Source organism: Filicampus tigris, chromosome 14 (genome assembly GCF_054856515.1).
Source record: "Filicampus tigris isolate MCC_2025a chromosome 14, RoL_Ftig_1.0, whole genome shotgun sequence".
Classification (NCBI taxonomy): domain Eukaryota; kingdom Metazoa; phylum Chordata; class Actinopteri; order Syngnathiformes; family Syngnathidae; genus Filicampus; species Filicampus tigris.
In genome coordinates, this window is record NC_141230.1 from 10,805,009 (window position 1) to 10,829,889 (window position 24,881).

At 43.8% G+C, this 24,881-nt stretch overlaps 2 protein-coding genes across 2 annotated transcripts in view; one reads left to right on the forward strand and one right to left on the reverse strand.

Moving 5' to 3' along the window:
* The window catches only part of dcaf6 (ddb1 and cul4 associated factor 6), a 22,846-nt gene extending 8,364 nt beyond the window's left edge, over positions 1–14,482 (forward strand). Inside the window, exons 8-19 of the mRNA XM_086050706.1 lie at positions 628–721; positions 2,852–2,971; positions 3,089–3,385; positions 6,543–6,602; positions 7,854–8,019; positions 8,110–8,213; positions 8,845–9,169; positions 11,039–11,177; positions 12,748–12,904; positions 12,989–13,077; positions 13,633–13,738; positions 13,806–14,482. Coding sequence (XP_085906832.1) covers positions 628–721; positions 2,852–2,971; positions 3,089–3,385; positions 6,543–6,602; positions 7,854–8,019; positions 8,110–8,213; positions 8,845–9,169; positions 11,039–11,177; positions 12,748–12,904; positions 12,989–13,077; positions 13,633–13,738; positions 13,806–13,864 — 1,716 coding nt within the window. The 3' untranslated portion in view covers positions 13,865–14,482. The remainder of the gene's footprint in view (positions 1–627; positions 722–2,851; positions 2,972–3,088; positions 3,386–6,542; positions 6,603–7,853; positions 8,020–8,109; positions 8,214–8,844; positions 9,170–11,038; positions 11,178–12,747; positions 12,905–12,988; positions 13,078–13,632; positions 13,739–13,805) is intronic.
* On the reverse strand, positions 14,367–23,870 carry gpr161b (G protein-coupled receptor 161b). Its single transcript, XM_086050712.1, has 6 exons — positions 23,237–23,870; positions 19,545–19,905; positions 18,396–19,120; positions 17,336–17,443; positions 15,909–16,034; positions 14,367–15,806 (listed from the first exon to the last, which is right to left on the reverse strand). The coding sequence occupies exons 2-6, from the start codon at positions 19,886–19,888 to the stop codon at positions 15,541–15,543; spliced, it is 1,569 nt and encodes a 522-aa protein (XP_085906838.1). The 5' UTR covers positions 19,889–19,905; positions 23,237–23,870; the 3' UTR covers positions 14,367–15,540.
* Positions 23,871–24,881: the final 1,011 nt, after the last annotated feature.

Sequence of the window (24,881 nt, forward strand, 5' to 3'; positions counted from 1 at the left end):
ATGTTCTTATTTGAATTACGGTTGCAGTGTTTTTCCGACCCTCAACCCTGGGGGTCGTGACATTGGAGCACTTAGTTTGGAAAGGGGATCCGTCCGAGGAATTGCGTCCTAATGTGCTCCATGGTGGTGCCAGTGTTTCAAAGCCTCGTGAGTTCAGCTGTGGCAAGATGCGACCCAACATTCCTTTCCAAATAGAGCAACCCATGCACACTGTGTTCCCACTCGCCTCAAATAGTTCAAGTGGATGTTCAAAACTGGTGTTTGTTGAGGGAGGGGGTCTCTACTTCCTCTGATTAAGTGTGCATGTCACTCCACTTTTTTACCACCTCAGACCCTGACTTCGTCATTTAAGTGGTTGATACTCTTCAAGACCTCCGTCTTCTATTTGTGGCCTTTGCAGGGATGGAGACAGCATGGGGAAGGGTGGAGGGGCTGAGGGGTAACGGAAAGTGAAGGCAACATCGGCGGTGTGCCGCGTGGGAAGGGCATACTGACTGAGATGTGCAGTGTTTGGCTTTGGCAGCGCAGCTATTTTTGAACACGCTTTGACTGACAAACTGCTAATCTCTCAGTGTGCGCGCGCGTGCGTTTGTGCATGTGTGTGTGTGTGTGTGTGTGTTTCCACAGCTTAGGCAGCCGCCGGTGAAGCGCCTCCGTCTGCGAGGCGACTGGTCAGACACCGGACCCCGCGCTCGTCCCGAGAGCGAGAGGGAGCGAGATGGTAAGTATATCACCGTTGAGCGGCACCACCATGACGCCTGCAAGTGTGTCTGCCCTTGGCTGTTTTTCAAACAAGTCGGAATAAGGTCATACAAACACAGTCCACTCATTGACTACACCTACCCAATGTACAGAAATTAGTTCAGTTATGAGAAACGCATCTCAGTACAAGTACTTGGTGGAAGTGATCGCATTGTATTGATGGATATTATTAGAGAGGCGTTTATTTGACAAGATTTGGATATAATAAAGACTGCAACAGACAAACCTTTGCAGCAATGAATACATTTGACAGTAGCCCCTTATAAAGATCCTTGTCCAAGACAGGATTCATCAGCCTTTTTATTTATTTATTTATTTATTTATTTATTTTAAATAATGTTGCAGTTCTAGATATGTGTGCACGCTGTGCCAATAGTCCACCTTTCGGGATAATACTGGAGCTGTAAAGTAACATAAAAATGATGAATGCCAGAGTGGCATGACGGTTTCACACAACTTCTCCCGCCAAAGCAATTGCCGCCGTCTTACTCGTATTTTATACATCTATACAATCGCTGGAGGTGATATCATTATGCAAGCATAATATGATTGCAGGAGGCCATTACACTTTAAAAAAAAACAGTGCACACGAAAAATCCCGCTTTCGGCAGGTTCTGGGTAAAAAGATAGTTGCCCGTTGCTGGATCTTCTATTATGGTTCTGATGTGGCTATTTTGTGAGATATTTTTTTTAAAAATGGGGGGTGGATTGTGGCAGTCAGCAGTGGGTGTTCTAGTCCCATACTATCTCACTGGGGGATCCTGGAATTGCATTCAGTCTTCTATTTGTCACACCCACAGAGATTTCCCAAGTGATTGTCGTTATCAGAGCTGAGCATTCTGTCCCGCGGGCAGAACTTTCTGTCCCTCCATCCTGGGGGGGGCGACAAGTTTTAAAAAAAAGGGACGGACTAAGCAAGGGCGGAGGTGGGTTTAGTCCGTCCTACTAATCGCCCCTCATGCGTGTCACGTGGTGGCGAGGCGGCCAAAGTTCATCTCAACCTACTCTGCGTAATGGGCAAATGACAAAAATTGCCTCCAAACGCTTCAAACGCACCACTCGTTACCCAACTGCGTGTATTTACTTGCATTGGGAACGCTGTGCACTGCACACGTTCGGTCTGCAGGGGAGAAGAAAAGGAAGAAGGAGCTCTGTGAGTTTGGCACACAGGAAATTTATAACCTGAATGGCGCAGCCACTTCATGAGCGCACATCGGAGAGGGGAGGGGCTTCGCTTGGTAGTAGACGACGACTGGCAAAACAAAACAAAAAGGTTTCGACATCGCAATCAAGTGGTCGACACTGTGCTAAAGCTAATGCAAAAAATAATGCTGTCTTGGTAATGCTCAAGAGCTGTAAAAAAACTAAAGAAAGAAAGTCAAAACGTAGCGAATAACAAGCTCATTGCTCACAGTTCTCCAAGCCTGCGCTCCTTTTTGTTCTTGTCCCGGTAGTGATAGTCATCTGCGCCGCCCCGCTCGCAACCACATCCGCATGCGCTAACTCCAGTGTACATTGACTTCAATTGAATCGCGGCGCCAGATTCAATTGAACATTCATATGTAACATCACCGAAACTGCTCCTGCGCGATTATGGTACATAATCATATACACGGACTGATGGTGTGCCAGTCGGTGCTCCCGAAGTGGAATCGGAAACCAGCGAGACAATCAGCAACCCCAACAGCTGACCAATGGAAGCACTCCTTTATTGGGTGGGGGCGGACGTAAGGACGGAACCGATTTAAAAGGACGAGGACGGACAGGGTCGGAGGATGTTAATTTTTATGAATAAGGATGGAGGGACTAGGCCGGAAGGGTGCTACCCAGGTCGCCGACGGAGGACGGACCTGCACAAAAGGGTCGAGTGCCCAGCTCTGGCCTTTATTAGGGTCAAGGCTGAGCTGGAGCCGCCAGTATCTCCACACAAACATTCACACTCATATTCACACCTCTGGACAACTTAGAGTCTAGAAATAATTGAATATGCATGTTTTTGGAATGTTGTCATTTATTCTTAGTCGTGCCTGCCATTTTGTGCCAATAAACACGTACTGTAGTTGTTACTCTTGGTATTATTTCCCTCCAGGGGAGCAGAGCCCCAATGTGTCACTTATGCAGAGGATGTCGGACATGTTGTCACGCTGGTTCGAGGAAGCCAGTGAGGCTCAGAGCAGTAGAGGAACTCGCCCTCAGTCGCGACCCCGAGGTGGAACTTTTTTTTTTTTTTTTTTTTTTTCTTTTTTTTTAAATAAACCTATATGCTTTCAAATACGATTTGTTTATTGGGTGTGTAATATCTGTTTTAAAATCATCTTGCTTCCAGGAACAGCTGTTCGTCCTAATATTCCCGCTGTCACTGTCGGTGCCTCCAACCAGGGCACCAGCGCCCCCGAGAGGCCAGAGGCAGCCGACGCCCCGGACGTGCAAAGCAGTCCTGCCACTGTGGCGCCCCCGCCTGTGTCCTCTTCCTCGTCTGGGTCATCGTCGGCTGTTACCGTACCTCCTCTCTCTTCCAGCATATCATCAGTAGAGAGGTCAGCACCGTCATCCTCTGAGTCACGGAGACGGACCCCTTCCGCGGGGACCGCGGCAATGGCCATGTCAGAAACGGCACTCTCTGGTAAGTGTCAAAATCACACTCCACACGCTACAGGATAATCACTCAGGATAATCTTTTAAAGACATGTGATAATCGCGGGGTCTTCTCTTTCTCTGCATCCGACTCTGGTTCAAACATACGTGGCTTCGCTGCGTTGAAACACACCAGGGGGGTTGGGTAGGTGTTTGTGAGCAGGTATTTAGAGAGGGTTGTTCTTGTAATCGTTAGGCCGTTTTGATCAAGGGATTTTATTGAAACACCTGGCAACCGTCTTCATTTGTGGAAAAATCTCACAATACGTCTCCTTTTAATGTTTGAGCGGGTCGGCGTTTATGTTGGAGCAGCCATTCCGCTCAAGCAGCAGTTTCCCTCCTTCATCATCATGTCCTCCATTTCCTGTTATCCCCTCTTCCATAATCTCCACCCTTTCTCCCTCCGCCTCTCCATCAGAATACGGCCCTCATCGGCTGCCCATAAGTTTAGTGTGTAGGCGTTTGCAGAGGTTACTTCGCCTGGCCGACCCCCCGGGACAGGGGCGGCGAGCGACCCCTTCTTCTGCCTCCTCTTCCTCCTCCACTTCTTCCTCTGCACCCCCAGAAAGACTGGAAGCCACTGCTGCTCCTGAGACGCAACCCCTTACAGGTTACCCTCACCCCAACCCCCTTCTTGCCGTTTTTTTGCTTGCCCCCTCCCCTTGCCATCTTACCCTTGACATACTTGTGTAGAGCCAGTTAGGCTCCACAATGACTACTATTAATCCCTTTCTGATCCCTCCTCCATTCACAGAAATACCACATGATTATTAACATGCACTAGCCTCTTTTACTTTGATATTAATTTCACTCATTCACATTAACAGGACGGGGGAAGAGTGTGTGAGACTTCACACTTGTGTTGGGCCATTATGGGATATACCATTTACAATATGGCTCTAATATTGTACTATTGCCAAAAGTGGCCTTTTGGCGGGACAGCTTGATCGCCTATTGTTTCAGCGGTCCGCAAGAGGACAGAAAAATTGTTCATGCGGCGATCCTGCAAAACACAAGCAAGGATAACTAATATTGCTTTTGCACGGTGACAGGACATATCACTATCAGCTAATTAGGTGTGGTCAGTACTCTCTTGCAGCGTTGATATCTGAAATACTTGTTTGACACTGACAATTATTTTAAACAGTCGCAAGAAAAAATAGGTCCCAGCATATTGTCCCACAATACCTTACACGCAGATGGCTTTCCGCCTCTGTTATGGCCCTGATACTGTACTTCCTTTGAAAATGAAAATTGTGTTGTCTCAGTCATTTGTACAGAACAAATATGGGTAAAAGGAGAGCATTTTATTTCTTTAACAGGCATTGTGAAAGCCTTTAACATCCCTGTCCTGTCTGCCACATTCACGATTTTCACAGGTGTTGTCCTTGCTTAGATACTACCTCAGATTCAGAAGGTACAATATTTGCAGGACAGTGTGGGTCTGTAACGTGGAAAAAGACCATCTTAAACAGGCTGTATAAAAATCCTACTAAAGCTGCATCACTCCAGTTTTACTTGCAGCCCTAACCCTGTTAGTGTCCCCAGCATGTACACAGTAGACTGTCCGCTTTAGTGGCAGTGTAATAATATCTTTTAAAATGGTTGAAATTCTTTTTTCCATAAGTTAACTTTGCCTGGTTGCTGTTGTGCTCACCGCATGTTCCGCATCATGTGTAAGGGAAGGAAGAGGAGTGTGTTTACTGTAATGCCAAGTGTGAGTTAGAGCTACTGTATTATAATAGTGCAAAGGATCACAAATGTCACGGTTTGGATTGGTCACAGATTTAAAGTCACGGATTGGATTGGGTTTCGGATCAGATCAAAAATTTGTGCTGTCAAAAAATTAATCGCGATTAATCGCAAATACAGACTTTTACGTAGTTTTACTTAAAAAAAGTTACTTGACGGCTCATTGAAGAAATCCAAAATAATTTGCACACTTTGCACAGCCAAATTCAAATACCATATTTGTTGTACATCTTTGGTGTATCGTTCAACTGTTGCATTTTACAGGTAAAGAGTCGTATTCAAGGATCAAAGAAAGCATTCTTTGAATTGGATCAAAGAAAGCATTCAAGGATCAAAGAAAGCATTCTTTGATTTGAAATATACTTTTTTCCACATCAATTCCTAGATTTTACTCAAGTAAATAACGGTTCAAAGCTTCGTAAAAAATGTAGTTGAAAAATACGATTAATCGCAATTAATCTTTTGACAGCACGTGTGTGTATGTATGTATGTGTATGTATATATATATATATATATATATATATATATATATATATATATATATCATACACACACACACACACACTTTTGTCCATAAAAAATCAACTCCTAATGTCTAATATGACTTTAGGATTTAAGAATGTAACCTGAGTAGCAAATCATCCCCAAACATATTTTTTTCAAGAATATGTTCCCAGCAGGCCCACTAGTTGGAACACGGCATTCTGATTAACGGTGTGTTTGTGCAATATGAGATAAGCAGAAAAATCCAGCCATTTTCAGCCATCTCAGGGGGCGGCCATTTTGTCATTTCTGTCGAGTGAAAATGACATCACAACTACCCAGGGCTCAGGGAATGACCAATCACAGCTCACCTGTTTTCTAAAGCTGAGCTGTCGAATGACTCTGTTCGGACAAGACGCAGAAAAAATCCTGTATCATTAATTTGAGGACACGTTTCATGCGCAAGTTTCCAAAACTCCCATACATGCAACTTATGTGATCCATGAGAGTTTTCAACTTCCTGTGCTGCTATTACAGTGAATGCGGACAAATCACGTTGCCTTAATGTGAACGTGCACATTTTTTTTTTTTTTTCACCAACCATTTCACAGATCGTGCCCGGCCCGAACCGTGATGCTTGATCTGTACCACTCGCCGTAAAAAGATGATACGTTGCATCACTACTGCATTTATGTCTTTATTAATAAAGTTACGTTAGTTGATGGTGTTGTGCAACAACAAATTTCTGATTTTTCTCTTGTTTAATTTAGGGGGCCTCATCTCAATGCGTTGAGTTGATTGCTTGTGTTCAATACCTGTGCATCGTGACTGTGCAGCTCCAATGTTTGGCCTAATGGTGGCGTTTATTTTTATTTTATACACCCCTTATTTGAATTATTTATGTGTTGCAGATTCCCCTTCATCTGTGGTAAACAAGCAACTGGGATCCATGACTCTGGATGAGCAGCAGGGTGCGTTTTGAAACCACACGTTCCCCTTCACGTCTAATGAGATAAATATGAAAATGACGCCTTTAACAAGACACTAATGCTTCCTTGTCTCTAACTTTTGGCAGATGTCGTTTTACTACAGAATATCTAACTAAAACACTAGAAACTGAAAACACATAACTGAAAACTACAAGTAAACATCACTTAAGTGACACCAATTATATATGTATATGTGTATAACGGTTTTTGTATTTGTCCCGAACCGTCTCGGTACGGGCTTCACTGTTCGGTGCACGCAGCAGTCACACGACGAATACTCCTGATGGGGGGAGAAAAAAAAGTAAACGCCTAAGACCAAGCGACAGCCACATTTGTCGTTCGGAGAACAAATGACGAAAAAGAAAAATGGCGAGTGCAGGAGAAAGCATGGCGTTGGAGGAGCCGTCTGCACTATATAAATCAGCCGCTTGTATAGTGTATTGTAGATTGTAAATATAGTATAATCAGCCGGTAAAATTTCGGCTTCCGTACAGCGGCGATGGAGTGCAGCAAGGCTGCGAGCGGTAGAGCGAACAACAACTCAGCGTTGTTAGACCTCCGTGTGGTACCTTGCAGGTAACACTTCAAACATGCTGACATCACCCCGATACATTTACCAGTCGGGGGTAGAAAAAAGAATCCCGCTCAACATCAGCAACTTATCCCCGCTACTTTTAAGCAGCCTGGAGATGCGAAGCAGACAGAGCCAAAGATATTAGTTGCAATCGGCATATATATGTCAACATCTATGCGCCCATATGCTTTATATGCCGGGCTTCAAACGTTTATGAAACATGCTGGAGCCCTGTTACAATGTTCCATCCCGGGCACATATTAGCATATACAATCGCGAGCCGTTACAAGAGCCGTGGTGGAGCATGAGCTGTCCTGTGCTGCGCCGTAACTCTTAAAATGAAGTTAAAAGTTACTAGTTGGCAAGTGCTATCAGACTTTATCTGCAACCTCATTCTATCCAGACAAGAAAGGGTGTTTTTAATCTTTTTATAATTATTATTTATGAACAACCCTATTGCGCACGTTTTTATTCTATTTTGTGTTTTTATAACAGGGAATGTTTTTTGTTTTTTTTGCTTTCTAGCAAATTGAATTATAAATTGTATAAATGTGTATGTATATGTGTATATAAATGAAATTGGCATTCCCGGTATTTTAACGGCACGAAATAATGAACCATTCCTGCTGGTGTGTTGTGTGTGTGCTCTCACCTCACAGGTGCCGTATCTGTTTCACAGTCTGACGCTCTTCTGCCAGCCATCTGCAGCCCTGCCTCCACCTCCAGCACCAGCCGATCCGGTGCGGCTGAACCGGTGCTCAGTCTGCACTACAGCTCGGAAGGAACCACCGCCAGCACCATCAAGCTGGACTTCACTGATGAGTGGTAAGCCCATGGCAAACATTTGTATCTAACACAGGAACTTTAAACTGTACAGATTAAGCCATTGGTGAGAAAATAATGTTACTTCTCCAGGAGCAGCAGTACATCCAGCTCTCAGGGCAGCGGTGGTCCCAAAGCATCTGATACAGTGCAGAGCCGACAAAGTGTATCCACAGAGAACCCTGTGCTGGAAAATTGTGAGTTACGTCTATCTGATCTAATATAATTTAAGAAATATGTAAGAAAGCATGACCACTGACAAAACACAGACCTCTTCCAAGGCAAAAAAAAACCTACACTTGAAAAACATGAAGTTCGGCACCAAACTCAAAACACACTTTTGGTTTTGTGATTCTTTGGGGATCGATTCTATTTGAGCTGTCGATGCTTCTGTTACCCCATAGTCCAATTCTCAAACTTATATCAAGGCTCGAAGTAACTTTTTTTTTTTTTTTTTTTGCTTTGAAAAGCATTTTTGCTAACCACTGACACTATTTGAGGAGCAAGTTTGTAATATTGAGGAGCAATTTTTTTATGAGTTAATCCTGTTGATCCGAAACAAGGGTTTTCTTAAACAATAAAAATATGAAAATATAACGGGCAGTTGAAGGGATACAGCTATTGAATATGTCAGTATTTGAGTATCCTACTGAAAATGGTGGAGGTAAATGTTTTTTTCTATAGTTAACGTCTTTTAACAATTGTTTGACAAATGCCAACAAGTGCTTCATTCGCCCAATCATTCAAGATAAGACCCAAGTGTTTTATTGCCTTTCGTTTGAATTTTAACATTGATTAATTTATTAACTTAGAATCCTTTCCCCTCAGCTGCATTTGACTCTCCGGGGCAGCCGTGTGAGACATCGGCCAGCATTGATCCCCCATGCGACCCCTCCTGCTCCAGTGCTCGCGACAGGCTGGCCGTCGGTGACCAACCAGAAGGCTCGACTGAGGAGAGAAGTCCTGCTGACCCGCCGGAGGAAACTTCGGGGGACTGCCGGAGACAAGAGCCCCCTGGGGAAGAGGGGCCGGATGTGGTTGCGTCGGTGGAAGAGGGCCAGAGCCAGCCCGCAAGAGGCAACCAGGACTCTGACGACAGCGACGACGACCCCATCCTTATCCCTTCAACCAGGTTTAGAGGACAGGGCCAAAGGTACGTGAGACAAGTCCACTCTCACCATCTCAATATGTGCCATTTCGTATTTGTCAAGTTTTATCATTGATTGTCATACTGCACATATAGAATAAATTCCAGAGGATCTGCAGTAGGAGATAGAATGATCAGGTAACATTGTGTGTCACGAGGGCAACTAATACACACACACATGCATACTCAAAAAACTAACTGTTGTGCATGTGGGTACTGACGCCACTGAGTGTGTGATGCACCGAGCCGGACTCAAACTACTGATGGACAAGGACAACTTGGGCATTTTGCCTTTTACCAAGAAGCAACATACACTGAATGGACACTTCCTTAGGTATACCTGCAATACAGAATTTTTCATACAGCTCTTGTATTGGGTTGAATTATAATTTGCATGTGTAGTGGCCAGCTGAGTTATAAGTGGGCCGTAGTGACCCACGTAGGGGTGGGAATATTTTTTCATTAATTATTCATTGCTAATGGTACCAATTAGGGATGTCCTGATCACTGATCATTTTTTTTGTACCCAAGTTCGAGTTAATCAAGTCTCTTGATTTTAAGTATTTGCCGGTAGTGAGTCCCGATCCAGTACCTCTGCAATGCAATTAAGAAAAAGATCACAAATCAGGTAAAAATTGTCTGTTTTCTTTCTTTCTTTCTTTCTTTATTTTTTAAATAGAGGTATCCCAAGATGATGATGCCTTTTTATATGGCTGTAAATCAGCAGTGGTTCAAATCAAATAAAGTACTAAAATATGTTATTCTTAACTTTAGGAATTAAAAAAAAAATGTAAAAAAATGATTTCTTTCAGCTGATACAGATAGCTGAAAATCATGTGATCAGCCCCGATTTCAGATCATGTCGATCAGATCGAGACAACCCTAACACCAATGTATCACGATACAGTGAATGCGCGCTAATCAATATATTAGGGGGAAAAAACAGATTTCGGCGAGGGATGGACCGGGACAACGTGGTCGATTAAATATGCAGGACGGAACGCGGTGGCGGTTAGGCGATACCCAGTGTGTGTATTTGTATGTATGCAAAGTGTATTTATCTTTTTTCTATTGTAAACACTGTGAGAAATCATTATCATGGTCAATGTCATCACATAAATGAACATCATTCCTAAACCATTATTAAAGTGAGTTTGACCAAATTTGTTACTTCAGACGTGTGTCATACTCATACAGTTCTTGGCCATAATCAGGAAGTAGCTTTAAATACAAAACCGTTGGCTTATTAATCAGTGTGTACACAGAACATTGAGTTTCACAAATCACAGCCTTGATTATCCTTAAATAACAATGAATTCACTTCAAATGTACTATAAATGCCTGATTTTGATTACTGGCAATTCCCATTTTTGTTGCATTTTAGCCGCATAATGTAGTTCTTAATTCTTAATCGGTGGAACCATTAATAATAATTCAGTCGTGTATATGAGTGGCAGCTGGAGTAGCGCTTTATTGGCTTGGCTAGCTATTTCTAATGTGGTCATTTTAGTAATATTAGTTCTTAATTTCATCATAGTGGCTTAAAAAGGTGCTTAAATGTGAGCACATAAAGCCAGCTGATAGCCTGAAAACGTACACAGATTGTATTATGTGTAATAAAGGTTGTTTACCTAATAATTGGTCAAATTATGTCGTACAGTAGATAGTAGCTACCCCAACACTAGGCAGACATATCAACAATGTGTAGACACTGTATCAAATAATACGCCACACTACAATATTTTGTCCCACCCCTACCTCGAGGTCATGATATTGTGTGTTGTTGGTTTTTGCCCGTTCCAAGTGTGAATCAAAAGCATGAGGTTAATAGAAAGCAGCGTGCGTGTTGAGCCACACGGTGTCCTCGTGTTTCAGACGTTCAGCAGCGGCTCGCATCCAGGAGCTGTTTCGCAGGAGGAAAGAGAGAAGGGAGATGGAGGAGAGCGAGACGCAGAACATCAGGAGGCCCTCAGTCAAAACGGTGTACAAGGGCCACCGCAACTCTCGCACTATGGTACGCACCCGACTGCTCTCTGCATCCATTTTCTACGGCGCTTGTCCTCATTAGTGTCACGCAGGAGCTGGAGCCTAAGCCTGCTGACTTTGGGCGAGGCAGCCCAGACTGATTGCCTCTTAATCGCAAAGCACATACAGTATAGACAAGCATTGCGACTTGCGTTCACACACAATTTAGAGTCTTCAATGAATCTAACGTTTATGTTTTTGCAATGTGGGAGTGTACAGTCACTGTAATAGGTGACATTTTAACATTCTTAAACTGTCATGTATGTAAACTTAAAGGGAAGTCAACCCAAAAATGTTCTTGACAATCTGTTCTATGGGCCTCCACTAGTGTAAACATGGCAAAATCCACCGTTTTTTATCCTTCTCAGGCGGTGGCCATTTTGTCACTTTCTGTTAACAGAAAATGACATCAAAGTTGCTCAGGTAACAACCAATCGCAGTTCACCTGCTTGCAGAAGCTGAACCATGTTTGGTCGTTATCTGAGCCCTGAGCAACTGTGCAGTCATTTTCAATCGACAGCAACTGGCAAGATGGCCGCCCCCAAAGGCGGACAAAAATGGTTGGATTTTACTGCTTAACTCATATTCCACAAACGCAGTATTAATCAGAATACCAAGGTTAGACTCGCGGGCCTGCATAGAATATATCAATGTAAAGAAAATGTTTTGGTTGACTTCCCTTTGATTCCGTTTAGGACTAAGATTGCCCCTACCTCAAATTTTGGCTCACAGCCCGAAGCAAAAAAACAAAAAAAAAACGACTGTACTCCACTACCACTGTAGTCTAATTCATGCTACAATATTTGTATAAATACTGCAAAGTGATGCAGGCAGGTGCTAAAACACAACACTTATTACACACTTTTGACTTCTAATCTCTAAAGACCCTGATACACCAAACCGACGTCGGAGGTCGTGAAGCGTCTTGGCGTCTTTAAGCGACGTCTGATTGGTGTAGTGGCCACCGTCGTAGTGTCGTAAACCGTCTCTAAACCCGTCTGGGGGGCGTTTACGTGTGTTGAATTGGCATCGGCAAGTCGTGACATTTGGTCACTCTGATTGGCTGTTGGCTAGCAAATCAGCGCGCGGAGCACCAACGGGAAGTGACAAATACGGAAAAACAGTGAGCACGCCTCCGCTGCCTTGATCTTCTTACACGTACAAGAGCGGGGGTTGACAATGTAAGTATTTCACAATACCGTGTCAAGAACGTGATGGTTTACTTCGCGTGGGAGTTCATCGTGAGCGAGGAATGGAGCTGAATGCATCGTTTACGTTTTTATAATCCGCCCCGGGCCAACAGCCTTCTGATTGGAGTTTTCTAACCATGAGAAATGGTGACTACCGCCGCCGATGGTATGGAAGGGTATTGCATCTTATGCATGCGCAGAAAGTACTTTAATGGTCAGCGTCGCTGTCAGTCGTTGCGGTTGTATTCCCCAGCGTGACGTGCCGAGGGCCGGCAGGACGCCACGGGGTAAGCGGCCAGCGTCTTTTTGGTGTATCAGGGCCTTAAGACAGTTTGTACCATAAGCAGGGTTTTGCTTTGCTTGTGCCAGATAAAGGAGTCCTGCTTCTGGGGCAACAAGTTTGTGATGAGCGGCTCCGACTGCGGCCACATCTTCATCTGGGACCGGCACACCGCCGAGCACCTCATGCTGCTGGAGGCCGACAACCACGTGGTCAACTGTCTGCAGCCGCACCCCTACGACCCCAGTGAGTCCCCTCTAGGAATCCGCCCCCACCTGACCTTCGACCTATCGCTCGACCGCACTCATCGTTTCGCTGTTCCCGTTCCAGTTCTGGCTTCGTCCGGAATCGACTACGACATCAAGATTTGGTCACCGCTGGAGCAGTCGCCGTCTTTCAACAGGGTTCTTGCTGATGAGGTATGACAACAGAGCCTTCAGTGATGACCCAGGTTGGAAAGTCTCTACTATATGCAGCCATAAAAAGCGAGCAAACCGATAGGATTCTTTTTGGAGTTAGCATGTCTGCCTCACAGTTTTGAGGTTCTGGATTTGAAATCTCTGCTCCGGTAAGCTCTGTTTGGCTTTGACATGACAGCAGTGGTGTCGCACCCATGGGGCACGTGGGTGATTCTGCATGATTGCTTTTCAGACGGCGGGCTCCGGCTGTCACTTAAAAGTGCGTCTGGAACTTCGGCCAGCCTAGCTGACCATTTCACGGGCGGATAATCTTGGTGTCGGGGTGCTTGTTCTGTAAATTAGCCCCAAGATTTTACGCAGCAGTGTGAAACGTTTGTTTCACAGGCACATTTTCAGAAGGTTGCATGTAAAACATTTACTTAGTTGGTTAATTTTACACTTGATGGGTGGACGGGCACTATTTTGTATACAAGACATTCAAAAAGTCCATTTTCGATTTTCGTAATATGTTCCTGTTATGATGCCGCCCCTCCCTTTACCGGCTCCCTTTGGCAGGTAATAACACGGAACGAGCTGATGCTGGAGGAGACGAGGAACACAATCACAGTGCCTGCTTCCTTCATGCTGCGAATGCTGGCGTCCCTCAATCACATCCGATCAGGTACACATTTTGCACATGCCCTTTGACGTTTTACCTTCACAGCCTCAAACATTTGACTTTTTTCCAGATCGTCTCGAAGGCGACCGCTCTGAAGGTTCAGGCCAAGAAAACGACGACGAGCAGTAGGCGGGTGACTTTTTTTTGTTGTTGTTGTTTTGTTTTGCTGGAGAGCACTTCTTTGTACAAGTGTAGAATACTACCTTTTGAAGCCCCACTTCCCCACCACTTGTTTTTTAAGAGACTTTCTTACCAATGTTTATGTAAAAGGGTGAAATACGTGTGGTTGAATGCAAAGGTGTCCTTATACATCAGCTGCGAGAGGTGGGTGGTGTGTAAGATTAAGTGCAATATTATTCTATGTTGGGAGCGAGTTAGCGGAATTGGTTTTCAGTGTTAAGTTGGATGTCAAGCGATGTAAACAAAAGGTACTTGCTTTGCTTTTGTTGGAGAGAGGAGAACAAATATATGGCTCGTCTCGATAAAATCTTTTACAAAATTCGGAAGACAAAAAAAAATAAAGCTACAAGGCATCTGAAAGATGACTGCGTGACAAACATGCTGCTGCGCCATCATTTGGCTGACTCATTGCATGTGGACTCAATGTGACGTGAACAAAAGAGCACTGTGGAACACTCGTACCAAACTTTTTATACAAACTCAATACAAGATACAATGTGATGAAAATCAAATGTTACATCTCACTTGTAAAAAATACAAATAAAAAATAGTACCCTTCAAATACAACCTACGAGGTAAGACTGAAGTGCTACCATTGTGCTTATTTAAATGTTTTCCGCCTCACATCCTCACGGAGTTCCATTCAGGACTCTGGCGTCAGATTTAAAAAAAAAAAAAACACGTACACTGAGTTAATGTTCATTTTACACACAAAATAAAAATCTTACAAGCTAGCACAGTGGAACATCTTAAGTGGATTGCCCCAAAACTTGTACATTTTGGAAGACTGTGCCAGTGTGTGTGCCTTAAAAGTCAAAAGACTTTGGTTCAGTTTGCATCTTAAGTATTAAGTATTAACTAAAGTGTTTTTGTTTCTTTGGCTTTTTTTTTTTAGATATCAGGTGTGTCTAAAGTGTGAGAAGATTTACAAATTGTATTTTTTTTTTTTAATACAGTTAGTCAATGCATTTTTTTTACACTGATGGTAATGGTTTGAGCCTGTATCTTACTCTGTTATTTCTCTTTATTACATTTTTAGCATAGGTTAAAAACTGCTCTGAAGTTAGAACAAATCAACCAGGAGGTTCCATTGCAACCATCAAATGTATCAAGTAAGCTACTTGGAATGTAAATATGTCCTCCTTCCAGTTCTGCCATTGGGGAAACAATGATGTTTAATTGTAGTTAACAGACGACAGTAAACTAAAGCGATACATTTATTCCCCTTGTTGCTGCACGGTACCTACTCAGCTCTACGCGTTCTTGATACTTTTTTTTTTATTAGCAAAGCTAGGTGCTATTGGTAGTATTTAGTGAGTTGGGCTCGTAGTGATGTTGTATATGGGTGCAGCAAACCACTGCTGGTTGCTCATTGGTCGAACAGATTCCTGGTAACATTTGAGTACACCAGTCTTCACTTCACTGCAGCAGCCGTTTTTTCTTGCTCCTCACTAATCTTGGATAAATGATCTTCGAGCCGACTGGCCTAGACAGTAGAGCTGGGCTGGTGTGCATTAGAAAAGAGACAATACGGTTGCAGTGGTTGAGTTTTTCCTATGTGAATGTAGGAATGTCTTGCAATCTGTATAATCGCTGTGGAAAAATTGCGAGCAGACCGGCCGACCTCAAGCTGGTTTCATCTCGGAGTCCCGCTCATCATTGTCGTCTTTGACGATGCCTTCGTCGATGCTCTCCAGCCTTAGTCTCTGACCGTCCAAGTATCTGGGCCTGGGTGCTGCCCGGGCTGTGAAGAGACCCGCCGGAACAGCCAAAATATCCCCGAAGAGGGTGAGCTTGGCGTCGCTCTCTATGGCTTTGGCCAGGCAGGCGGCGAAGGTGTCCAGTGACTTGTGGACTTCGGTGTGGACCTGCACTGACGCCGCATGCTCCGCTACCGTGGAGGAAGAAGCAGGTCAGTGAGCACAAAGTTACTTCTTGGCCCTTATACCAAAGGAAGAGCTTTGAGGGGCGGGGCGTAGGGCCTGTCGAATACCTTTGGAGTGTTCCACCTGGTCTTCAAAGGTGACAGAGCTCCTCCTCTTTCCGGATGGATGGCAGGAATAATGTGCATGAGAGGAGCCATCAGTGGAAAAGTGGTCTAGCAGCATCACATCTGTACCTGTGGTGGTGATCATGCAAACGGGGGCTAAAATATAAATAGTCACAAGGGAAACAAACTGTTCCGTGATGAAAACTATCGCCAAATATTTATGAACAATGTTTTAATTAACATAGTATTAGGCAGTATTTCCCAACCTGTCATGAGCAAGGCACAAGTGCTGACAGGCAAAACATTAAATTCTCTTCCACTAGATGGCTACGGAGACCCTAAGGTGATATGGAAGTATTAAAAAAAGCAAAAATTGCGAGATAACGCAAAGTTTTTTGCGAGGGAACGCATTTTGTTTTAAATGCGTGTTTATGTACTTCGGGGTCAATTTGGCAGCTAGCCTAGCCCCTCACGCGCGGCTGTTTAAGAGATGGCAAGAATAATGGAGGAGGACTTGCAACGCTCCTTGCGGTCAAGAGATGTCCTCTTTTGTTTAGCACTCGCTTCAGATGTCTTTTGCTTATTTGGAAACCGTGCTTAGTATCAAGAACTGCTTTTATGTCTTTGTATTCCAAGCGAATTTCTAAGTAATTCAATGAAACTTGCGCATGACTGAAAATGCTCCCTTTGTTGCTTTTGTTTACCCGGAAAATGACCCGGAAGTACATAAACACGTATTAACAAAAAAAACAAAAGCGTTCTCTCGCAGAAAAAAATCTTTGCGAGGGAATGCTAAGGTTTTTTTTACTTCCATGTCACCTAAGGGACTCCGTTGATGGCAGACGGTACATACTGTATTTCACCTAAGTATCATAGACTATTTTTTGGGGGTGTGGTGTCCTGAGGTTTTTTATTTATTTATTTTTTTTAAATATGTGAAATGTGTTCCTAGGCTCAAACTAAAGTTTGGGAAATAATTCGGTTCCAGACTAAATTTTGATTGACTGATTGATACTATTAGAGGTAATTGTGTATTTAACCTGTCAGGTGTTCATTCACTGTAACGCCTACACTTTTGTTAAAGGTACAGTACGTGAAGGCAATACTGAAGTAGTCCAATATCTGAACAGAAAATAACTGTTGGAAGTTTAAGCCACCTTGTAGAATAGTACTTGAGTAAATGTCTTCAAACAACTGACATTTGCTGGATCTAACTATCAAAAACTATTTTCTGATATTAAATGTAGACTGCATAAGTATTGGACGCAACAGTGTTAAAAAGAAATTTGCATGCCTCGCTCTGGACAAGCAGAAATATTCTTGTGCTTACCAAAGAGTAAGTTAGCGAAGTAAATAAGAACAGCCATGTGAAGATTCTACTTAAGTAGAGAAATGAAGTATTTATACTCTCGCATATGTGTGACACTTACATGAGTCCTGAGTGAAGCTGAAGCCGGTGTCTCCGGTGCTGCTCCCCGGGGCCAGAAGCTGCCCTCCCCCTGCCAACATGGCCGTCAGGTGCGGCGACATCCCCAAGTCTGGTGAAAACCAAATTTGAACTTCAACACTTGTCGCTACAATTCTAATGGCAAGACACCGTATTTAATTTAAAGCTCAAGTGTGAAGTCATTTCTGAATGAAGTCTAAGAAAAGTAATTAACTCATTCACTGCCAGACATTTTCAGACCTTCTTCTACCCTAATGTTTGAAAAATATATAAATAAGTTCCTGGGATTGAATGGCTGGACTGTGAAAAGACAAGTACCGTAAATTTGTCAATGGCAGTGAATGAGTGAAACATAATACAAAAATAAAGCATGGGGAAAAAAATTTCTATTTGGTATATTCGTCAAAGTAATCATTTTTCCGAAGTTTGATGCTAGCAAGCGACAACATGGAAATTAAACGTCACGTCAAGACTACAATGATAGTGTGCAACAAAACCAAACAACAAACAAAATCAGTGCATATTGGATTTACATTTTGTACTACAACTAACAATTATTTTAATAATAAAAGCATCGATCTATTGGTGAATCTGATAAAAGCATTTTCAAATTTCTGTTGCTTTATTAAAAAAACAGGACAATTTTACAGATTGACGAGACCATGCATGAAGGTGGACTGAGTGAGATTTAGTAACTGGTTTGGTCTGTAACATCATAAAATAGGTAAACATGTTCATTGTTTTCCAAAGTAAAAGCAGATAGTTGCAAATGTCTTATTTTGATGGCGCACAAAGATAGTCAGGCCGCTTTCATGGAGGACTACAGAAATCTGAGATGATTTACTTTTTTGTGTTGTTAAACAAGGTTTCTAAACAATCTCTTGGTTGTCGATTCATTGTTGCACCTCGAATTTACATCATTCTCCAACGAAAATGACATCCTCGAACAAAGTTTTTCAATACATTGTGAAATGCATACGGGAACAGAAATTCCAGTCAAAAGATTAGTGAATCAAAACTGCACGAAAAAATTGAAGACATACCAGTGATCCTGTTGGAGATGCTGAAGAGGCGCGAGGTCCTGTGTCGCGTGGCGAAGGACTCTCTGTAGTAGCGATCGCCGAAGCACATGCCGAGAAGCTCCTTCCTCACAGTCTTGTTCCACAGGCCGTAGATGAGCGGGTGACACACGGCGCTGCAGAAGGACAGCCACGCCACTAGAGTCTCCAGCCCGTGGGAGACACTCCCCTGTCCGTACAGGGCCTCTGTGCAAACCACGCCCACATAAGGCCCCCAAGTCATGAGGAAAGTCCCGATCATGACCAGGATGGCGACGAAGGCCTTGCACTGGCTCCCGGAGTACACCAAACTTCGCCGGCTGCTGCTGGATGACGTGGACGTGCTCGAGTTCTTGCGTCCGTTCCTCTGCGAGCCGCCGCCGCCGTCCTCTTGGGACACGACCACCGTGCCACAGTGCACCTTGCGGGCTTTGACGCGGGCCACGCGGAAAATAACGCCGTAGCACGTCAGCATGATGAGGAAGGGTGGCAGGGTGCACCACACTACCCAGAAGGCCGTGTAGGCCGGCTCGCGGTGCCACGACGCCACGCAGGTCCACTTGAAGCAGTCAAACTCAAAGGAGGACCAACCGAACAGAGGGGGGAGGCAGCCCACCAGGGAGTGCAACCACACGTAGGCGATGACCACCATGGCCCGGTTCCCTGTAATCTTCATGGGGTAGATCATCGGGTAGAGCACTGCGTAGTACCTGTCGGGATGGAAAGGTAATCTGTCTGTAAGGCCGCCTTGTGCCATGTTGTGGTGGCCCTGTATAGTCCGCTAGCCTCCCAGAAGTCCCTCTCAAGTCTCCGGACACGATCGCGCAAAAAAAAAGATAGCCACTGGCAGCAGCAAGAATACCGCAATTTGGGTGTCCATTACTACGCAAGTTTACGACCATCAACTATGTGAAAAAGGTACGAGGTAGAATAAAAGTAAGGTACAAAAACACACGAAAAGGCTCACCGGTGAGAATGGCCGTGAGCTGCTGTAGCGGGCGGCCACTCGCGCGGCGCCGGAAATGACTATTTACTATTCATTCGTTGCTTCACATTGTATTGTTTCATCTGCTCATAAGTGCTATAGAAAATGGCTTAACGGTACACGTGAATGGATCCTTATCCCGTACTAACCTGTCGATGGCTATGGCACCCAGCGTGAGCATGCTGGCCGAGCTGATGAGCAGGTAGAGCAGGGCGGTGAAGTTGCACCACACCACACCGAACACCCACTCCCTCTTGGCGGAGCTGACGGCCACAAAGGGCAGGACCAGGGCCGACAGCAGCAGGTTGGACAGAGTCAGGCTGAAGACAAACTTGTTGCTGGGCGTCAGCAGGTAGGGGCGGCGGTAGAGCGTGGCCACGATCAGGAGGTTTCCCAGGCAGGCCAGCAAGGTGATGGTCACGATGGAGACAGACTCCAGCGCGACCAGCCCACCGCCGCCCGCCAGCGGGGTGCAGTTTCTACTGGCGTTCATGCTGAGCGGAGGATCCACTAGAACGGCGCACAAAGAACGGCAACTTAAAGGTACAAACACGCTTTCCATTAGGGCTGGGCCGATAATTCGATATCGATATGTATCGCGTTTGACACGTGATCGATGCCAATAGAAAATGCCTTCGATAAAACGCTCAATAGAAAAAAGAAAAGCGAACCCGATCGCAGCATGGTGCGTGATGTAGGCAGTGCGCTTCCGCCTCCAAACATGAAGAAGCGTTTAAACCAAAGATTTCACTCTTTCATAGTTACATTGACCTCTTATTAAATGTTAAGTAATATGTCAAAATAAAATAACCTAAATGTATTTTTCTTCGGGTCACTATTTTCAATAGTTTATAAAAAGAAAAAAAAGTCAATATATATCTATCGACCAATATGAAACACTTACATCGTGATATACTTTTCAGTCATATCGCCCAGCACTATTTTTCATGAAATACACATTTACAGAGCTGGGCAGTCCGTCCCTGGGCCGGACCGGATGCCCATATTTTTGGGGAGGGGGGTTGGGCGTGGCTGGCGAAGGCGGCTGACAAATTTTTTAAAAATGGCTTGACTAAGCATGGCCGGAAGTCGATTTTAGTCCCGCCCACTAATCGGCCCTCGTGCGTGTGACGTGCTCGCGAGGCGGCAACATTTCATCTCAGCCTACTCGGTGAAAGGCTTCTTTTTAGGCTTCTTTCTACTCCCGCGTCGGTGGGAGGCGCTGGTTACGTGATGTTAAGGAAATACAAACACGCTTGAACGCACGTTACTGTCTCACATTTCTTCTTACACAAACAACTGCCGCATTGATTCACATGACTGACGCATTGTGCTGTTGGCGACAGGTCTGCAACACATGCCACGCACACACAAGGATTTGTTGCTGCTCTGATAGGGCCATTATGTCACATTTTGCGATGACATACAGTTTCCCACACGTAGAGGATTCCCCACGCAGCTCGTTGCTGCTGCAAAGCAACTAGTCTAGCAGCGTTGTGTGTGGAAATAATTTACTCACCCACGTTCCACCTTCCAGATCGTTTTCGCAATAAAATGAAATGCATCGTCTAGTCATCTGTCCCTTTATAGTTGTAGCAGGCACGATATCCATTGTGGTCGCTGTCTTTTTGAAGCGACGCCCCCAGACTTGTTTCAAAACAACTTGTGTCCACGAGTATATATATATATTTTTTTTTTGGGGGGGGGAGAGTATATTCAAGCTGCGCGCAGCACTGACTCAAGGATGACGCAGCCACGGTGGAGTTCATGCACTTCTCTGGCGTCTTCCCTATTTCCAGAAATACGCCAGAGCAAAGCAGCTGTGTATTGTGGTTTGCTGGTACGCTTTTATTTTGAAGGCCGGGAAGGAGGGGAAGTGTGGAAAATAAATAAGTAACTTGACTACGACTTCTGGCTGGCTGTTGGACCCAAATAATTATACAATACGACAAATCCAGCCCGGGGCTCGCAATGCAAGTAAGCACATGCACGTTGGCTAAGTACTACTGGCGCATTTGAAGCGTGTCCACAGCGGGTTCAAATTGTAAATTGTAAAAAATGATCTTTAAAAAGCCTCTGCCGCTAGAGCATTTCTCCAGCGGCGACGTCAATCATGGATGCTTTATTTTTGGGACGGAGGGCGGAATGGGGCGGGGGCTGACAATGTTTATGAATATGGCCGGGGGGTCGCGGCCGGATACCCAAGTCAAGGGCGCAGGGTCGCGGCCGGACGGGCAAAAAATGGTCAAATGCCCAGCTCTGCAAATTTACCAACAAATCGCTGGCGTCGGGCTAAAACTTTGTACCTCAGAAATAGTCACTTTTCAGGAGACCCCGAAAAGGGCAAGTTTGTTCAACCATTAGTATTGAATCATGAAAGAGAGCAAGCCATTTTGAACACTTTAGAGTGAAAGTAAAGTAACACAGACGCGTGTGGACTGACCAATAGTATAGATTTTTGAGAAAAAAAACCACCAAAATGTACTTATGAGGTTTTGGCCCGACGCCAGCGAAATGTTACATTTTTACTTTTTTTTTTTCAAACCAAATGTTCTATACCATTTGGTCATATTTTTAGGTATTTTTTGAACGAATTTGGATCACGTCGACGTTTTTAAAAATGCGAAATTTCCCTTTTCATTTTTCTCACAATTTTCACAAAAAAAAATTGCCACATCTTATAAATTCATGACATTTTTTGTAAACATTTTCACACATTTCATTGAATTTCTCACATTTTTTTCATTTCTGTTTTAAGTTTAAAAATACATTAATTACTCAATTTCAATAAATTCATCACACATTTTTCACACTGGTGTGCAGGCTGAGTGGAGGTTTCACTGAAACAGCTCGGGAGAACAATTGTACCAGCATGGCTGGCAACGTAAAGATAAAACCACCGGCATACATTTTCCATACATTTCTTGGATTTTTCAGATGTGACAGTTGGACTTTTATTACATTTTTCTTTATAAATTTCTAACACGTTCTGTTGAATTTGTTTTTTCTTTTTAATTTGAGCACATTTTCATACATGTCTCATAAGTTTCAACACATGTCTCTTGTACTTTTGATACAATTCTAACGTTTTGAGATTTCTCTCATGTTTCGAAAAACCATGTCAAATTGAACATGATTTCAAACCCAAATTAGTACAAACCCTAACCTCTTGAAACCCTAAAAACCAGCACTGAAACCTCATTGTGTAACCCTTAACCCTTGCTTGATGTTATTTTCGGAAGCTTTCATTGGAATTGATGCAGATCTGAATTTGTGTTGCATTGGAAGGTTTAAAAAACGTAATGTTGAAGGACGTTTTGCGATATGGTATGATTTAACTATGTTAAATTATATTGGAATAAATATATAGGAGTTAGCATAGAAATATTTTAAAAATGAAACGTTTCAGACACTAACGTAGAATGCGAGTTGCAACAAATGACGTCATTAAGAAGCAACTGGGGAATTATGAAAGTTAGCGGTAGCGTTGCCCACTCGAACGCAAACTAAACTCTTGCAAAAGAAAGGTTTAGTTGTGTAAAATGTTTAAAGGGCAGTGTCGACTAAGCGTATACTCCGTTAGTTTATTATTTTCTGCAAGCCGCGGCGGGTTTAGCTCAAGAAGGAGAAAGTGTAAATGGAAACTTATGTTTGTGTTGGAATTGCTGAGACGTGAATACATTTAGCTCCGAGTGTGGTTTGGATTTTTTTTCAACACTTTGTTTGAACATCTTATTAGCAGCTAGGTTAGCCGGGTAGTTGGCTAACTTAGTTGAGCAACTTGCTTCCCTTTTGTCTTCCTCCTCATCCTCTTCCCCTCCGTCTTCATCCCCAACTTTACCTGATTTTCTTCTTCGACGGCGTGCCCCCACATTTTGTCGTCCAGTTCAAGCGAACCACGCTTCCGACTCGTCCGTGCCCGCATCCCGGCAGGCCGAGGGTAAGCGCGAGCACTTTGGCCAACACACGCGTCCTCGAGCCGGGCGAGCGTCCGTTCCTCAAGCCGCCGAAATCCAGACACACACACACACACACACACACACACACACACACACACACACTCGGCCAGCTGCTGCGGCAATGGCGTCCTGCTCCCACTCCGACTTCACCTCCCTCTTTCCTCGGCAGACGCCTTCTTACGCACACACTCACGGCGTGCGGGTGGTCGTCGAGGAATTTTCAATGTCGTTGTTGTGGCTTCGTTTCTTATCGTTTTTAGGCGAATGTTTTGGTAAAACATTATGCCATTTTAAGATTAGAATTGTGTTAATGTACCGTGGAGCTGCAGCACATGCCAACGCAAAATTACATATATGCACACCAGAATGCCCCATTTGGTGTACAGTATACAAATAACTTTGTCGTGGTTGAACTTGACATGTGGTTAATATAACGGTGCCAATTTTTTTTACGAATTAAGAGGTGGCGCAATTGCGTTTACAAATCCAGACCACCCAAGTGGCACAAAGCTTCCCGCACTAAAACGTCATTTTTGTCCTTTAACCAATCAATGCGCTCCGTGCTGTGCCCTTTTTGTCCGCAGGGTGGCGTGTTCTACTTTAGGGATACAGTATTTCTAATGAACAATAATGGGACTTTGTCTCAAAATGTGCAAAAGTATTTTTTTTAATTTTACATATCGTCGCTGTCCCGTGAAAAACACTTATCTCCAATTTCGTCAACTTTTTTAATTTTCACATTAATGCGATGTCTGTAACGCGGAAAAACCATTCATGTAAAAATAAGAAAATGAAAAAACATGGAGATGTGTTTTTCACATGACAGCGACGATATATTCTTAAACAAGCCGCCTTTGAAATGACTATTTGTATGTCTGTTGTAGTTTTTAAGCTTTTTGTATATCACACTTTTCCATACATGGGGTGAACATTTTCCCAAGCACTATAGAATTTCAAATGTTAACCCAACAAACCTTTGATTTTCATCAAATGTGACTGCCAGGTATACATTTGCTGTTTAGCCACACATCTAATCCCTACAGTTGCCCATAGACCACCCTAACAGAGGTCTAGGCAGGGCCAAGGGGGGGCCTTCCGCCCCTCCAATTAAATCCCCCAAAATATATTTCACATTTTATGCGTTCTCCACTTCTGGCTACATTTGTCATTGACATTGCATTTACAACCCTAGCCAGCAGAGGGTGCTGCGAACTGTACTATATGAGACTGAACTGAAAGAAACTTTTATTATTGTTCAAACACGTTTGTTTACATCGTCAGTTGCAAGGACATGATTATTTTTCCATTGTTATACGGGATGTTTACGTTGTCACTTCAAAACACATCTCTGATCTCTTTTATGTCTAACCTTTTCACCCTGACTGTATGATTGATACCTCTGTCTCCCCCATTCCTTTCTGATGAGCAGCCATTTTTGACTGTGATCAACAAGATTGCATAGCAGTTGAATAAAAGCCACAAGAACGTCTCAAAATTGATCAAATTTAATTTGTGTGTTGAAATCTT

Bases quoted from the DNA above. Each gene is read 5' to 3' on its own strand.
- gpr161b (XM_086050712.1), bottom strand. From the start codon at position 19,888: ATGAACGCCAGTAGAAACTGCACCCCGCTGGCGGGCGGCGGTGGGCTG. The intron at 17,444-18,395 runs GTATGTCTTCAA...GGTTTTCACCAG, and splicing joins CATCTCCAACAGGATCACTG to ACTTGGGGATGTCGCCGCAC. The intron at 16,035-17,335 runs GTAAGTGTCACA...TCACCACCACAG, and splicing joins CAGCTTCACTCAGGACTCAT to GTACAGATGTGATGCTGCTA.